The sequence below is a fragment of the Triticum aestivum genome, chromosome 3D, assembly GCF_018294505.1.
Source record: "Triticum aestivum cultivar Chinese Spring chromosome 3D, IWGSC CS RefSeq v2.1, whole genome shotgun sequence".
NCBI classification, from domain to species: domain Eukaryota; kingdom Viridiplantae; phylum Streptophyta; class Magnoliopsida; order Poales; family Poaceae; genus Triticum; species Triticum aestivum.
This window is the reverse complement of record NC_057802.1, coordinates 444,156,835-444,173,582: the sequence shown is the minus strand read 5'-3', so window position 1 is coordinate 444,173,582 and position 16,748 is coordinate 444,156,835. Positions and strand designations below refer to the sequence as shown.

Genomic DNA, 16,748 nt, shown 5'->3' with positions numbered 1-16,748 from the left:
CCGCCACGCCGCTAGATGGGACTATTTGAACCGGACGATGAGGGAAAACCCTAGCCAACCCCATTTCCCTCCTTTCCCTCTAGTCCGCGCTGCCACCGGATCTCGCGTCTCCTTCCCCTTCCTCTCCAGTCTCGTTGTCCGCCATGGTCCGGCAGAAGATAACCTATTACAAAAGGCTAATGCTTGAGCGTCGTACGGAGATCGCGCGAGAGATGCGCATCATGGAGGAACTTCGTGCCGCTCGCCTTGTGTGGGGGGACAAGACAAAGGGGAATGAGGAGGTGCCGAAGCAAGAGGCAGAGGAAGAGGAGGCGTAGGAGGAGGAGTAGGTTTCATGTATTATGGAGTACGTACATGGAATGGACGTTGCATGGAGTAGTATGAAAATGAGGGTTTCCAAATGGGGAGTCTGGTTGAATGGTGGACAAATGAGGGGTCCGCAGACATATAAGGGGTCACATTTGGCAACTCCAGTTGTAGATGCTCTAAAGTCATGTGGAGGCGGGATTGGATGTTGTGGGGAAGCAGTGGGAGGTGATGTGCGTTGTTGTTGTTTTCGAGGGACAGAGGAATCGATTGCCACCTGTGACCTAGTGGACAGTGTCACGAAATTGGTACTTGTTGACAATGTGACGATGGCCGTGAAATAATTGTAAAGAGAAAGGATAGTTTCCAAAGGGATCTCATCAACGATGATGGTGACACAACAACGATGACGGTGACACAATGGTTTTACACTTTACCTAGATTCCGGCCTCTCGATGGTAAGAGGCCTACATTTTGCCGACCTATCTTTGTTGATGAATATAAATGACTATAATGGATTTTTCCTATCTACTGAGCCAGGATACATGTATGTGCTCATGCGTCTCTTCTTTCTTTGACGTGTGAGTGCTCTTTCATTTGGCGGATGCCAGCACCGTCCCTTTTGTAGGTAGTCTCTAGCCGGTAGTTTGGTACCTATCTTCGAGAGATACGGTATAAACAAAGATCCCACGGGTAGGGGGCACAAATCTCCCCGCAACCACAATATCCCTAAATTAGCGGGAGCGCTCATGATTATACCTTATGAATGCCTACATGGACGCAACAGGGCGCGGGACTCGGGAGCCCTTGACCACTTGGGTCGGGGAATAAGGTTCAGGTTTGCTTGTACTCTCTCTCCTCTCGTACTCTCTCTCTCTCTCCAAGTAGATATCCCGAACATTACTCGTTCTATAGAACCATGGCTAGAGGTGCGGTCTGGGGAGTGGTTGTTGTTGAGAAGCTTGCGGATGTTTCGACTGAGGTTGTTGACCCTTACATGCTAAGTGTGTCGGACACCACCCATTACTATTGCTATTGTTGTCACGGTCCATCAAGGTGGACATTGTTGGTGGAGGAGCGAAGTACTCCCTCCGTTCTGATTTACTCGTCGTCGTTTTAGTTCAAATTTGAACTAAAACCACTACGAGTAAATCGGAACGGAGGGTATGATATTGTTTTTCTTGCCATGTCAGTTTTATATTGTGTTTGATTTGTCAAGTTCGATGCCAACATGTTAACTTGTTAAAAATTGTTAAACCGGTATATTTATCTTGAAATGTTCCTGGCCAATTGTTATAAGTTGCATTTAAGTTGTGGCTTTACATAATCAACACTTTCGTCTTGTATTTCCTTCGCTTTAAATCAATTGAAATTCTAGTTTTGCCATAAGTCAAACTTGTTTAGGTTTGACTAACTAATCAAAAAACTGGGTTAAAATCTACAACCCCAAATATGCATAGTGCGAAAATATATTATATGACTTTTTATTTAGTGTTTTTAAATGTTAATATTTTTTATGAGCTTGATCAAACTTAAAGAGGTTTGACTTAGAACAGAATTAAAACTTCGGTTAAATTGACGAGGCCGAACAAACAACAACATTTTTGACACAAAAACACGGGGGGGGGGGGGGGGGAAACCTCCAAAGTCCAAACTCTCCACAACCATGTCCGTCGCCGCGGCCGACTGGCTCCCGTCCGCGGCCGTCACGGCGTCCGGCCGGCCGGTGCTGTCCGCCGGCGAGATCGAGCGGCAACTGCTTCCGCTCGTTGACCTCGAGCCCGAGGAGAACCCGCGCCTCGCGCCCCTCCGCGGGTGCCTCCTCGCGCTCACCTCCCACCGGCTCGTCTTCCTCCACGAGGCCTCCCTCTCCGCGCGCGCCCTCCCGCTCGCGTCCATCGTCCACCCGTACCCGCCCCACCGCAGGCACAACCATAACCCACTCCGCTCCCTCTTCTCCTCCTCGTCCTCCTCCTCCTCGTCGCATCACCCGCGCATCCGCATCCAGATCTCCCTGCCCCCGTCGCGGTCGGAGGTCGTCGCCGTCGTCGTCACCTGCAAGGCAGACGTGGATGTGTTCTACGGGAGGCTGCTCGAGGCCATCCGCGCGAGGGCCTGGGAGGCGGCCGCCGCGGCTGCTCCGGCCGGTGGCGCCCCGGTGGCCGAGGGAGCCGCCCCGGCAGAGGAGGATCTGGCGATCAGGATGCCCGTGGTTGGAGTGGCGGGGATACTGCGGAAGGAGCAGGAGACGTGGGAGAGCGCGGGGCAGAACTTGCAGGATGCCTTCCAGGATCTCAACGCCCTCATGGTTCGTTCCTCTTTCATGCTTCCTGCTTCAGATGGTGTTATCGTTTATAGAGTTCATAACGGAGTACAAGCATCTGAGATTGGATCACCAGGCTCTAAATGGCAATGAACCGGCCGTAATTTTGTGAAACATTCTTCCTGTACAGAGCAAAGCCAAGGAAATGATGGAATTGGCAGAGAAAATGAGGCAAAAGCTATTGACGAACTCATCTGCTCAATCGAATTCCAATGACGAAGAGATGGGTTCTAAGCAAGACATGCAGGATTTGCTATTGAGCGTAGGCATCGTGTCTCCTGTGACAAAGGAAACTGCTGGTGCTTTGTACCATCAGCAGCTCTCACGACAGGTAATTTGTGCTTGTTCATGGTTTTCCAGCACTTGTGGTGGAAAATCTCACTTAGTGTGCAGCTGAATAGCAATGGAAATAATAATGCATGTATTTGGAAAATCGCATGCCAATTACTAAATGTTTACCTGGGGGCTTTATCACCAAATAACGTCTGTGCTGGATGGAAACAGTCATTTTCCTTGCCTTTTATCCAAGGGGAACCTCTACCCATATTGAGTAATACTTGCTGGTCATTTGTATGCTTTCATATTTTCATTCTGCCTATGCATGAACTTAATCAAATTTGGACCCCTTTTAGACCTTGTTTAGCTAGTTGGGTAATAGCTTTCAGTTAACCTGGGCCAATGTTCGATCACCTTTCAGTTCCCTTCAAGCTAGTGAAACAATCCCTCCGAGAAAAACAAACCTGCCCTGTGTTTGGCGGGGTTAGGGTACTTCCCATCCATTAAAGATACAGGAAAAACCTCTTACATTTTTCTTGCATATTCAGTTGGTAGCAACACAGAAACTGTTCATGCCTTTATAGTTTTCTTCTAGTTTGAAAGCTGTTTGTTTTCATCTTCAGATTTTTCTTCTGTTACGCCACGTACTAAGAAATAGACTTACTGACGCTTCTTTTATCCTCTTCATAATCAGCTGGCTGACTTTGTAAGAGTACCAGTTGAGAGAGCAGGAGGTATGATGGCACTAGTAGATGTCTACTGTCTCTTCAACCGTGCTAGGGGAACAGGTCTGTGCTTTTGCTGATGAATATCTATACGAAATTCCCTTGTCACTTGTGTTCTGAAATTGATTTTTTGTTTGTTCTAGAGTTGATCTCACCAGAGGATCTTTTGCAAGCTTGCTCCCTTTGGGAGAAATTTGATGTGTATGTATATCATTTTCTTGAAAATTGCTGAAGCTTTTAATTGTCAGAATATGCAAATCCAAGATGATATAAAAAAAGAGTAATCTGATCCATAGTGGTTTTGTAAAAACAAAGAATTTGTCTTTTCAGCTGGTTTGTCGCCAGCCATTAATTATGGTTTTGATGTTTTGCTTATAGATGTTGATTTGTAATAAGCAGCCCAGTAATGCTCCGGAAATTTGATAGTGGAGTGAAGGTGATCCAGACCAAGACGCATAGTGATGATGAGGTATGCCATGGCAATGATAAGTCCAGATGTCATTTTATATTCATATCGAATAACGCTGCATGACATATAGCAGCCATACAAATACTGTGCCTTGATTCTGTCTCTTGACCTGGCAAATCTGATTCCTACCCAAATCATAGTTTTAACCAAAAGTATGAAATGAATGACTGGTTCTGGTTAATTGTTGTTAGTGTGTATCCACATGTTTCCATACACTTGTTGGCTTGTCGCCACTTGCATTGCACCTACCATCTTTAGTAGTAGCATAATCACATACTGATCTCCCCCTGATAAAAATAGGTATTTGCAAGAATATCATCACTCGCGCAAAAGCCGGATGCTCTTCTGAAAGGAATAAGCCCCAGCGACGCTGCATTTACACTGGGGATTGCACCAGCTTTAGCAAAGGAGCATCTTCTAAATGCAGAAAACAAAGGTGTCCTGCAATTGCTTCTTTCAAATATTGGCAAGACATGTATTTAGTTCCATGAACTAACCAATATAAAAAATATTCTCAGGTCTCCTCTGCAGGGATGTCAGTCCAGATGGATTCCGTTTCTACATCAATTTGTTTAACGAGATTGATCTCCAGAATATTCATTTGTGAGTAGATCGCTCCCCTGCCTCACCCAAAGTTTTTTGTTGTTGTTGAAAGAACTTATAGTTGTATTCCGTTTTTTCTCATGTTATTTTCCGAGCATGCATTAGTAAGGAAATGGTATGCGCTTTACTGTGTTTTCCAGGCCAAAAGCTCATGGACTATACCACACTTGGATCTCTCTGGCAACGGCAGCACATTGACACAGTTTTGGTAGAGATGGGGAGTTCAGCTGATTGAACTTTGATGTGGCTATTTTGCCTGAATACTCCCCTGTGTTGTATCTCATTTACTTCCTCTGTAAAGTAACATAAGAACGTTTAGATCACTAAAGTAGTGATCTAAACGCTCTTATATTACTTTGTGGAGGGAGTACAAATTACAAGACATAACGTTTTCACCATTTGGTTGATAAATGACTTTTGGTGTGCTGCATATGTAAGTTGAGTTGAGGATTTTGGATGGTTTTTACCGAGCCACAAACAGTTTCAACAAAGGCATGTAATGGGGGCAACATTTTTCTTTGCCAGTCATTATGTACTGCAAAGTTGGGAGTTAATATATCCTGATACAAGCTACTGCAGAAACCGGGTCTCTGTTTTGGCATCGTATCAAATGTATCACTGTATCCTATTTAGGCCGAGCATATGAACAGCATCCAAATACTTCAGCATCTTGTGCTGTCGAGACGCTCATCCGCTGATCCACCTCCCAGCTATCATCGCGTCGCTCCCCAATCTCATGTGCCGCACTCGAGGTCCTCCGCACGTGCTTGGCCTTCATATTTCTAAAACGATTTTTGCCGACCATTTTCCCTGACGACACTGTGCTTGGGTGCTCTACCGTCTGTGAGCTATGAGCATTGATTTTTTTTTTTTTTGCGGGTAATGACTATCTGCAACGTTGGAAAACAACCACTATTTTTCACCCAACTAGGTTTTTTAGCGCAAGGTCCTCATTGATTTCCAGCTAGGGTAGAAAGGACACAAAATTTGGGCCCTGGGGAGAGCAATCCAATCCAGAGAAAGCAGGCATGCGGATGAAACACATTGATTATAATCTGAGCATTACATGGCGAGCAAAGATCCAAATAGATGTACCATACGTCCATACTAAAAAATATTGATTTAATGCCAAAAAAGGCACTTGCTAAAATTCTCAATATGTTCATAAATGTTACAGTACTTGTAGTAGTATTTTGCTTGGGAGCTCTACTCTACTCTACTCGGTAGTATCATCATCAGACTTTGGCTCTCCGTCGCTCGCATCAATCGCGTTTTCACTTGTTCCACCGGGGCTTTCTTCTTCTTGTTCCTTTTCAGGCTCGGCAAAATCGGAGAGATAGTAGTATCCCAGAAACACATAGCCACGACATAACCGCCCGAAAGATTAGGATCGCACGAGGCGATCTAGGAGGCGACGAGGGTTCCCTGCGCGCCGCCGGTGACGCCGCCGGTTCCCTTTCTCTCCGTCGGCCGCTCCGGCGGTGGGAGGGAGGGGGAACCTCGGGTCTGTTCGCTAGGTGGGTGTGTGGTAGGATTAGGGTTGAGGGAGACGCTGCCGAGGCCGTTGCGGTGGTGTCACGTCAGAATAAGTTTCTCCGGGCTCCGTTCGCGGTCAGGCGAGGCTTTTGCCTTCGTCTAGGAGCCAGCGGGGTTGGGGATCCGCGGATCTCGTCGAGGTCGCGGGCTATGGTGGCTGGAGGTCCATCGGCACTGGCCGTTTGGGTCCTTAGATGGGCGATGGATGCAGGGAGACGAAGACCCTTCTTCTTCCTTGTTGGTATGATTTGCTGCTGCTGTTCTTCTCCTTCCTCTGCGCTGATGCTGGTGGGAGATCCTGCTTTGCCCGGGCGGATGGCCCAGCCGCGATGCTGGACCGGTCGGATGACTCGAGTTCTCTTCCTTCCGGAAGGGACACTTTTCGCGGTACTCAAAGCCAAAGATGGCGACGGCTGTTGCAGGTATGTTGGATTGATGTCCATGCCCTCTCAGCGCTGGTGTCAAGTGTTGGAGATATGCCCTAGAGGCAATCATGTGATGATGATATTTCCATATGTATTCATGAGTCCTTTGTATTGTCCTTGAACATCATCAATGATATGTATCAATAAGTATGTGACTTGTTTGTGGAACTATGTATTGTATGATGATTGTTTTAATGGTCCCTAGTTGATAAGATTATGCGGACACATATCCTTAACTAGTATACGACTCGGTTGATGACTATGTTTCACAAGTCATGTGCATGGAGATGCTAAACCAATAGTATGGGCTCGGGGATGGAGATCACCGAGCCGGACAGACCCACTTTGAGACGCAGCGAGATATAGTCATCTGTTAGTCTCAAGTGCAATGTCTATGACATGTCCTGGACCTGAGGTCCTCGCATGTTCTCGGGATGAGGATCGACTCACTTAGGGTCTATCAAACGCTACTCCATAACTGGGTAGTTATAAAGGTAGCTTTCGGGTGAGTCGTGAGACATGCCGCAAGACATGGTTGACCAAGATGGAATTTGCCCCTCCTATTTGGAGAGATATTCTCTGGGCCCTCTCGAGTGATCAGATTCGGAAAGCATGGACATGCGACTTGGGTTAAGTGTTAACCTAGTTCGGGAATCTGTATCATGGTTTCGAGAAGAGAAGTCGAGCTAACACAAGGGTGACAAGTACTCGCCTTGAGCTCGACAACAAATATCGTGAGGCAAAAGGAATGTTGCATATGCCACATTGTTGAGGTTCGTCAAACGACCTTACGCCCACATGGGAGTTGGCACGTTCTGCTAGAAGCCGCTACCAACTATCGACTCTGGTCGTGTCCATGTGTACGTGAACCTATAGGGTCGCACACTTAAGGGGCTGCAGCCCATTCGGATTGGATCTGAGTGGAAAATGGATGTGGACTCCTAGTGGGCTCAAGTGTTGAGCCCACCTCGGAGGTCTATATAAAAGGGAGTGGGCACACCACTTAGGGTTGATTGAATTGAACCCTGGTTAGCCACCGCCACTCCCCACGCCCATGCCGCGCGACCGGGCCTAGCAGTCCGCCGCTCGACGCTGCTCCCCGTACGTGTGGATACCTTGGAGGCATCGCATCTGCGGTGCTTGGATGAACCGTTCGAGGGAACCGTGAGGTGCCGTTCGCGGGAGATCACCGTTCACGGGTCTTCGCTGTTCGCGGGAGATCGGCAACGCGAGGAGGGGACGGCCCGGGAGATCGGCTACACGCATCATCAACTCTACTTCCGCTGCGGTGACTGCGCGTCTAGTGGTAAACCCGATCCCGTGATCTATTTCCAGCAGCATGATCTTGGGTGCACGGTAGAAAATTTTATTTGGCGCTAGCGTAGCGTACCGCGTGTTCCTACATCAAGAAAGGAGGAAGCAGCGTGGCAGCAATTGTACCGAGGTCGAAGATGATGACCTGCTTGCGACTGGTTGCAGATCCTTCTGTTGCAGGGGTCTTCTCTCAAAATTCAGGGATGATGACACAGGGCTCCAGAGATCTTCTTGTGTTACGGTTGTCTTAGGATACTCTAGGTGTTCATGGTCCTTTGTGTTTGCGTTTCAGTGTGCTTGTAAGGGTCAACTACTTCATACTGATTCGTGATATGAATGATAAAATTCTCGGGAAAAAAAACACATAGCCAAAGAGGATATCGTTGCTCCATCTTGCTCTGACGTAAGAGCGCCTGCATGCATGCATGCATGTTGGTCAGAGGCCAAAGATTAAAGGGTGCCCAAGATTAAAACTATGAACATGTACACTCGAGGGAGCCGTAAAACTGTATATGAGCAAAATGGAAGATTGTGTTTGAGGTTTATTTGAGAACAATATATACCAAAAGCGGTCATGGCGTTTAGGCTCAACTTGCACAGAAAGCATCCACAGCAGCCGCCTGTTTTGAACGTTCTCCGTGCTGAGAGTCTGGTACATACACGTTTCTCCATCGCAGCTCGGAGAGGAGACCGTACAGCTCCTCTTTCGCGTGCTGGGTTCGCCTTATCAGCTCATCGTGAGGTCCTGCAGCAGACTGAATTTGCATACGAAACAAAAGTTAATGACTGGATCGATATGCATATGCATACGAAACTAACTTCATATGAATTTACGTAAGCTGCCTAAAACAAAAATTCGTGGGTATCCTCATCATGGAGTACATGTAAGGGGGTGGCACGTGCACGTACGTAGTAGCCATTGCTGTAGTGTGGGTTTGTAGCGCCGGAGGCGGCAAGCCGGCGAGAAGAGAGAGCAGCAGGACCACCGCGGACGGCCGGTGAGAGCCTCCTTGCTGCCGTGCTCAGGAGCGCCGCCATCGCCGACTCGACTCGTACGTGCTCGCTCGGTCCTTACTTAGTTTCGGGAGTCCTTGGCTACGTACGTGTGTAGTTTTCGACTACTCCAGCTTATATATTCCACACGCGTGACTGCTTTAATGGCAGTTGGAAATTGGAGTAAATCAAATTAGGAGTGCAGACTTTCCAGAGCGAAAATACAAAGTGTTGAACAGGTATGTGCGCGCCACGAAGGCATATTGTAGCCGGAAAGGCGAATGATACGGCATGCGATCGGTCGATACATAAAAAAGGAAATAGGCAAGGCAAAATGGGAAGCAATTAATGGCGTATGTTTGGCTATCATGCATGCGTATTCCATAGAGATACATGTATATATACCATACCATACCATACCCCCATTTGAATGGCTTAGTTTGATCGGAAGTTGATTTGCACCAAACCACAGCTCAGCATGCATTTGGAATTGTTCACTTAGCAGATCCGGGCCAATATTTGGCACAGTACCTATTTAAGCCGATGCGGTGGACATTGGTTGGGTGTTCAGTTGGCCGGCCTGGCTTTGGTTTCCAAGGCCAACACACACACCAACGCCGGCCGGCCGGCCGGCCGACCATGGGGAATCGGCTGGCCAAATCAATAGGGGCGTCGGTGACGGAGGGGGTGATCAAGGGGGTGGCGGAGCCTCTCATCTCCAACAGCGACCAGAGCAGCGTCGTGCATCACGTGCACAACGGCGGCTGCCTCCAGGAGTTCCTGACGGCGACGGGCGAGTGCCACCCCAGGGAGGTCAAGCGGCGGGACGGCGTCGACGACGACGACGCCGAGGCCTGCGTCCTGGCCACGGCGGCGCTGCGCAAGTGCTTCGGCCGCAACCGCCGGTGGTTCGAGCACCAGTACATCGCCCGCATGGACCGCGGCCTCGACGAGGACCTCAAGCTGTCGCCGGAGCGGGTGGAGGAGGAGTCCGAGTACCGGTTTAGGTGGTGGACTGGCATGAGGAGGAGCCGGCACGCTAAGCTTAATTAGCATGCACTCCTGTATGTACCCGTGCATGGGCATGGCTTATAATGGCGATCGATCGATCGATCTCACATGCACGCATGTTAGCATGAAGTACAATATAGAGATTAGATCAATTAATTGAGGCACTGGATTTTCTATTTTGGGTACACTAGATTGTATTTCGTGTTATTAAGTTTTGTTAGGATGCCTACATACACTCTTCCCTATGAACGGGATACTGAGCTGACACAAGTCATCATATATACGCGTTTGTAGTCGACTAGAACAACTCATCTCACTAAACAAATATTGCTGAAAGATTGAAATAAATTCAGAAAAATGCGAGCACCAGTGCCAAGTCTAGAACTTAAACCCTGATCTGGTTCCATCACAAGGAACCTAACCATCTGAGCTATGCTTGGTTCATAGTTTCCTTTGTTCTCGAGTTCTCCATACGTACTTACTAATGAATCTCGTCTAGCTCATTTTTCATCCACTCTTCTTTACCTACATTCTTCTTCCCCTCCCTTTTTTGATTTTTTTTTGTCAACCTCTTTTTTCTTCTCACCGGCTTTTTTTCTCAAAACCGCCTCAACTGCCCCCCTCCCCTCCGGTTGTGCCCTCATATTAGCTTGCCAAGTAAAATCATGTTGTTTGGTAAAACAATAAATGCTTAAGTTAATTCTATCGAATGTGCCATATTCACAACCCAAAATCATTTTGGAGCGTGCTCCACAATGTTTTGGAAGTTGTCGAGGTGACGCTCATTTACCATTTACTCAGAGTTGTCAATATTCAAACTTCATATTTTTTTTGGATCCATCTGTCGACGAATATGTTCATTCTTCACAAAAAGCAATTGCACATTGGTTGAACATCACATTGAAATCAAAATTGACCTAGAACGACTAATTGAAACACAATGATTTTATTTCGCCAGCTTCCTCTGTTTGAAAGTGATCTCGCATCTCGGGGCGGATTTGGCTTCTTCCACTTGCATTTTGATGCGGTTGAGGTATCGGTAGGCTTCTTGGACGCGGACGAAGGCCACAACCTTGTAACCCTACTTGATCACAGCTTCTGCTAATACAATGGCAAGTGGCGGCAGGGAGGCGCTCGAACCCCACAATTGATTCAGCCTCGCATTGTATTGAACCCACTCGAAGTAATGCCAGCCCTCTCCCAGAAAGGGTCCACGAGGAGGGTCGGAACGTTGACATGACTCAAATGTGGTCAGCGCGGAGGAAGATAGTGGGTGGGGAAGAGGAAGATGATTGAGTGTGGTTGTGCAACATCGAGGAAAGTGTTGGCTTATACTCCTATAGCTGTAGTCCGATGAGAAAAAGGGCCCGGGATAGGGTGCGCTCTGATGAAAACAGGGCGGAAAAGGGCATGCGGAGGCGGAAAATGTGCGCAAATGGGCAGAACACGCGGCGATGGCATTTAAGGAAGCTTTGCCAATGAAAACCGTGCATGCAGGAGTCATACAGGCGGACGACTATGCCAAGGCAGGAGAGGGAGAAAGAGAGGGGCGGTGAACGGTTGGAGTTTCTCTCGTGCAGATGATTGGGTATGTAGTGCGCTACATATCAACGCCCCGAGCCTCCAAATGTGGAGGCTATGACCCACTACTGAAGCACGCTCTAAAAATTATGTAGGCAGAGGGCAATATGGCGATTATGTTAAGCCATTTTTGAACCACTAACTTCGTACGATGGGAGGATATGACAATATCTGTTAGAGTTGCTCTTATACTACCAAATAAAACATTTTCTACACAATCACATTTATTATCAACAAAATATCATTAAAACACGAACTAACTACTACAATATTTAGGAGTTGTTCTTATACTTAATAAATAAAAACTTTTTTACAAACCAATCCGTAGAAGGAAGTTAGGAAGACAGTGATATCCCCAATCTACTAGAATTCAAATCCTGGAGCATAGAGGGCAGTGGTACCTCACATCCCACTACAGTTCAAATTAGGTTTGACATTTTGATGTCACATTAATATGATATAGTAGAATACTCCTATTTACGTACCGTAGTAAATCACGGAATGACTACTATATAGAATATTCCCTAGTGTTATGGAAGTGACACTAACAAATACAAGTATACTCCATGCCCACCTGTACATACGCCGTATGCGGCAATGATGAACCCATAATGGCGTATGCACCCATCAGCCATTGCGTGAGGGGATCCGTGAATATTTGTGGCGTGCAACGATACCGACAGCCAAACCGGAAGTACTGGATTGGATAGTATAGAGAACTAGTGAAAATATCGCTCACCATAAGTACTTCCTCCGTCCCAAAATAAGTGTCTCAACTTTAGTACAACATTGTACTATTTTGGGACGGAGGGAGTAGTATGTTAGCAACATGTACCATCCACATCACTCAACTGAACCAACCAACATTGGCAACCACAATTCAATCTTGCTAAAACTCAAAACGATAGGGGTTCAGACACACATTGTCGACACATTAAACCTTGTAAAACCACCGAACAGCAACTGATAACATCCATGCAAAAAAAGACAACCTGACCTGATACTAGCTCACTTAAAGAAGGGAGCTTCTGCCTGTCACATACGCACACATACTATCTCTTGTACAGTGTATATATATCACAATATGTAAAATGGTAGCAGTGAGTTGTTGAGACATCCAGCACGTTTGTTTCTTGATGAAGCGCTTGTCGAGGCGCTTCAAGCCTGTGCAAACAAATGAAGAGGATCTGCCGTCAGTCATGGAGGATCATGGCATAAGGCGCAAGTGTTGGTGTGCGATGTTATGCTACTTGTTAAGTAAGGTATAGCATAATACATAGGAGTGCTTGTGTGAGACTGTTCAATTTCATTGTGTCATTGTGTGACTAATCTAAGCACAGATGCACCAAACTGTGTTTAATAGCTATAATAAATAGCAGCAGAAGTGTGTCATGGGCTAGTCTGTTTGTTTATTTCAGTCACAGCTGCTAAGGGCCATATCATTTAAGCAAGTGCAGCAGTCTTTAGAAGCATTCAGCAGAGCACAGAGAAGATATTCAATGGAAAACGATCAGTTGAGGCTATAACATACCTTGTTGGCAATGTTGTTGGAGAGCCAGTCAAGACCCTCGTACAACCCTTCGCCAGACGTCGCGCAAGTGCTCTGAATGTACCTGCACCAGAGGAAATAACTTATTTTAGCACCAGCACCAACAACTATTTTAGACAGGATAAGTAGTGTAGCAACAACATGGACTTCAATTAAGATCAAGACACATTCATGATCCCCAGGTACGCCCTATGAACTACTATATCGTTCGACCATGTGGCTTTATCTATAAAACAGGGCGATGGTCTATTTTCAGAGTTACACCCTATGTGATTGAAATAAGTATGGTTATACTAGATTTGTTTTGGGGATACACTACATGTACTTTCAAATAACTCTTATTACAAATTAAAGTTCGCAATTACAAATATCTGCAGCATATAGAATCTGAGAAACAGCAGAACACCAGGGAAATTTTGACCAAGCTATTCGAAGGTAAATAGCTTCTGAACTATGTGTGTGGAGTTCCTTACCAGTGCCGCTGGCGCAGGGAGTGCAGACCAAGCTTGTCGGTGATTTCAGCAGCATTCATGGCATTAGGAAGATCTTGTTTGTTTGCAAATACAAGCAACACAGCATCACGCAGCTCATCCTATATCACAGAAAGATCTTACATTAATTATGAATTTCAATATCGAATGGAAAGAGAAGCTAAAATTTTAATTAGTTAATTCTCAATAAAACACAGACTAAGCATATAAGAAAATGGATATTGACTTGACAGTTCAGCTTTCTTCACATATTTATTGGTTATTGAACAAAAATTCACATTACCATATATGGAAACTCAGACAGGATATTTGCAAATTGGGAAACTTCAGAACAACTACAACAACACCAGTCACTAGTGGTGCAGTACCTCATTCAGCATTCTGTGGAGCTCATCTCTAGCCTCAACAACACGTTCCCTATCATTGCTGTCAACAACAAAAATGAGCCCTTGGGTATTCTGGAAGTAGTGCCTCCACAGGGGCCTGATCTGTTTCAATCAGAAAACAATAAAATAGTAAGTCAAAGGCACCAGGCTAAATTTTGTGACACATAAGCTTAACAACATCAGTGTAAAAACAGATCTGATTTTCTTTCACCCAATGGAAAGGAACAGATTCACAAAGGGATGACATGACTTCTTAGTCTGACACAATTAGCAAATCATGACTAGACTTCCTTACCTTGTCTTGGCCCCCCACATCCCAAACAGTGAAGCTGATGTTCTTGTATTCAACAGTTTCGACGTTGAATCCTGCAAATTTCCAAATTAGCCAGATTTTATTAATGAAAGTGAGACCCGGCCGGCTAGTAGTAAGTAGTGACTGGCTGTCCCTATTTTATTTACTCTTAAGTTCTGATCAATGTGAGATCGAATGATAACACCTAATTTTGCTACGGTGCCTTTTAAATTCACCTTCCTAGCAGTATATACCTACATTACAGATTTACAGTAGCAGTGCTCTCTCGATATGATTTAAATTTCTTTTTCTGTAAATACTGTGCTACGCAGCATCTTCCTACATTTGAGACATCACCAGACGTGGAAGCAGAGAATGCAGAAAGCAGCTTACCGATGGTTGGGATGGTGGTGACGATCTCTCCGAGCTTGAGCTTGTAGAGGATGGTGGTCTTACCAGCGGCATCGAGACCAACCATGAGAATCCTCATCTCCTTCTTGGCGAAGAGGCGGCTGAACAGCTTGGTGAACGTGAGCCCCATCTCTGCTCCTGCACCACAAAGAACAGTCGAAGAAGTTTTAGACAAGATCCAAAGATCTACACAGATCCACTCTGATCCACCCGCATCTCCCCCCACACACACACCCCTACGCCCAAGCAAATGGAGCACAGCCCACATAATTCAGCAGCAATGGATGTAGTCCCTCCCAGCTACGAGATCCGCAAAATTCTCAACCTCTCGGCTCGCCGATCTGCCAAAGGGGCGGAATCGGATCGGATTCGAGAGAGGGAAAGCAAACGGCAACGAACAGATTCGCCAATACTGGCGTGGAAGCACCGCGGGGGCGGAAACAGCCCAGCCCGGACTCCATGGAGTCGACGGGCAGATTCGCGTGATCCGCCGAACAAAACGCGGCGCGCATCGACGGAATCCGCAGGACCGATCAGATCCGGGGGCTACGAGGCGGAATTATGGGGGAGGCTGAAGGCAGCGGCGCTCACCGAGGTGGAGACGAAGGCTTCGAGGTCTCGGCGCTCCGGTGCGGCGTGCTCCTCCTGATCTAGGGGGAGACGGGCGTGGGAGTTGGAGCTTGGAACCGCACGGAGGATGATGGCTGTCGTGCAGTGCGGTGCGGTGCAGACCGGGCGGCCCGATGGCGGCTATATAGAAGGGCGCGAGGCCCATTCCCACGTGGCCTTTACACCGCGCCCAGTCCGCCCGCGGCCCGCGCCGCATGGACACCCGCGGCCAGATCCGGGTGCTTCCACTGGCGTGCGGGCCTCGTCGGCTCCACTCAGGGTAAGGCTCGATTTTGCTCGTATACGCTTTTTAATAAAAATATTAAGAACAAGCAACAACTCTCTCAAAAATGTTTAAAAAAAAACCTCTCAAAAAAAAGAACAAGCAACAACATATTGCATTTTCATGAAGCAGAAGAGAGAGTTTTTTTAGGGGAGCAGAAGAGAGAGTTGATTACAAGTTGTCGGGGTCAACTGGAACAAGCAATGGTCGAGAGAGAGCATAATCTTGCCCGATGACAATTTCAGTACTACGAAAGAATGGTGGCTCAAAACTAGACAGGGGATCCCCGAAGCGCTGCGCCGCAACTTCAACCCCGTGGCTATAATGATGCACTGGAGGATCGGGAAGGAACGTGCCGCTAGGGGTTTCTTATCAAGTGGGCAGCAGTGCCAACAGGGTTTTGGACCTAGTCAGGGAGGAAATCAAAACATCAAGGGCTGCCGGTTGCATCTCAATATGTGCCTCTTGAAACACACGTGCTATCGATGTGGTTCTGTAGTTTTCTATTGCCTGGCTTCGGGCAATGGGCCTGGCTAGCGGCTTTCGGTCCTAGTTCGACTAGACTGCTTGCCTGTTTGTAAAAGTTCTTCTTTCTATCCAATAAAAGATCAGCCAATGGCCCTTCGAAGAACATGCTCTTGTTCCCAACACAACACCTACAGAGGTAGGCCCAACCCACCAACACACACTGGTGATATTCCTCCCTAGAGCCTGTCTGATACTATCGTGCCTTCTTCTGAAGTTTTAGCGCTTCGACCGCCAACGTGACCACCCTCTTTTTTTGCGAGAACGTGATCACCCTTTGCACAGACGAAACCTTTCCATCAAAGACCCTAGCTCCAATCATAGTTTATATAAACCCACGATCATGATTGTTGCAAGTCAGAGGAGTTGACCTGAGCTCTTGGACCGTCCATTGAGCACCACGAGTCCTTCACCTTATCACTCATGGTTAGAGTAAGCCTTTGAATTCCAAAGCCGCGCAATAAGAGGAACCACAAAATCTTAGGGCCTCTTTGATTCGCAGATTCTCAAAACACGGGAACAGGAAAAATGTAGGAATAGAGTGTCATGTCCTCTTGTATCCTATGGGATTTAGAGAAATGTTTGATAGCATAGGAAAAGCAAAGGGATTCTACAAAGAAGTTTGAGTGGATGGAAAGTT

The 16,748-nt window shown here is 46.9% G+C and overlaps 2 protein-coding genes across 2 annotated transcripts; one reads left to right on the top strand and one right to left on the bottom strand.

The window, feature by feature from the left end:
- The first annotated feature begins 1,917 nt into the window (after window positions 1-1,917).
- LOC123079520 (vacuolar protein sorting-associated protein 36) lies at window positions 1,918-5,284 on the top strand. The gene is made up of 8 exons (XM_044502293.1): window positions 1,918-2,614; window positions 2,760-2,960; window positions 3,600-3,693; window positions 3,774-3,831; window positions 4,030-4,099; window positions 4,400-4,535; window positions 4,618-4,702; window positions 4,843-5,284. The coding sequence occupies exons 1-8, from the start codon at window positions 1,973-1,975 to the stop codon at window positions 4,898-4,900; spliced, it is 1,344 nt and encodes a 447-aa protein (XP_044358228.1). The 5' UTR covers window positions 1,918-1,972; the 3' UTR covers window positions 4,901-5,284.
- A 7,144-nt stretch (window positions 5,285-12,428) lies between these two features.
- LOC543336 (ADP-ribosylation factor 2) lies at window positions 12,429-15,524 on the bottom strand. Its single transcript, XM_044502292.1, has 7 exons — window positions 15,283-15,524; window positions 14,674-14,829; window positions 14,284-14,354; window positions 13,971-14,090; window positions 13,585-13,703; window positions 13,094-13,175; window positions 12,429-12,726 (listed from the first exon to the last, which is right to left on the bottom strand). The coding sequence occupies exons 1-7, from the start codon at window positions 15,515-15,517 to the stop codon at window positions 12,721-12,723; spliced, it is 789 nt and encodes a 262-aa protein (XP_044358227.1). The 5' UTR covers window positions 15,518-15,524; the 3' UTR covers window positions 12,429-12,720.
- Window positions 15,525-16,748: the final 1,224 nt, after the last annotated feature.

Excerpts from the sequence above, each read along its gene's own strand:
- LOC543336 (XM_044502292.1), bottom strand. The coding sequence starts at position 15,517 with ATGCGGCGCGGGCCGCGGGCGGACTGGGCGCGGTGTAAAGGCCACGTG. Across the intron at positions 14,830-15,282 it reads AAGCCTTCGTCTCCACCTCG|GAGCAGAGATGGGGCTCACG; the intron begins GTGAGCGCCGCT and ends TTTGTGGTGCAG. Across the intron at positions 13,176-13,584 it reads TCCCTGCGCCAGCGGCACTG|GTACATTCAGAGCACTTGCG; the intron begins GTAAGGAACTCC and ends CCTCTGGTGCAG.
- LOC123079520 (XM_044502293.1), top strand. The coding sequence starts at position 1,973 with ATGTCCGTCGCCGCGGCCGACTGGCTCCCGTCCGCGGCCGTCACGGCG. Across the intron at positions 3,832-4,029 it reads CTTTGGGAGAAATTTGATGT|CCCAGTAATGCTCCGGAAAT; the intron begins GTATGTATATCA and ends TGTAATAAGCAG. Across the intron at positions 4,536-4,617 it reads TCTAAATGCAGAAAACAAAG|GTCTCCTCTGCAGGGATGTC; the intron begins GTGTCCTGCAAT and ends AAATATTCTCAG.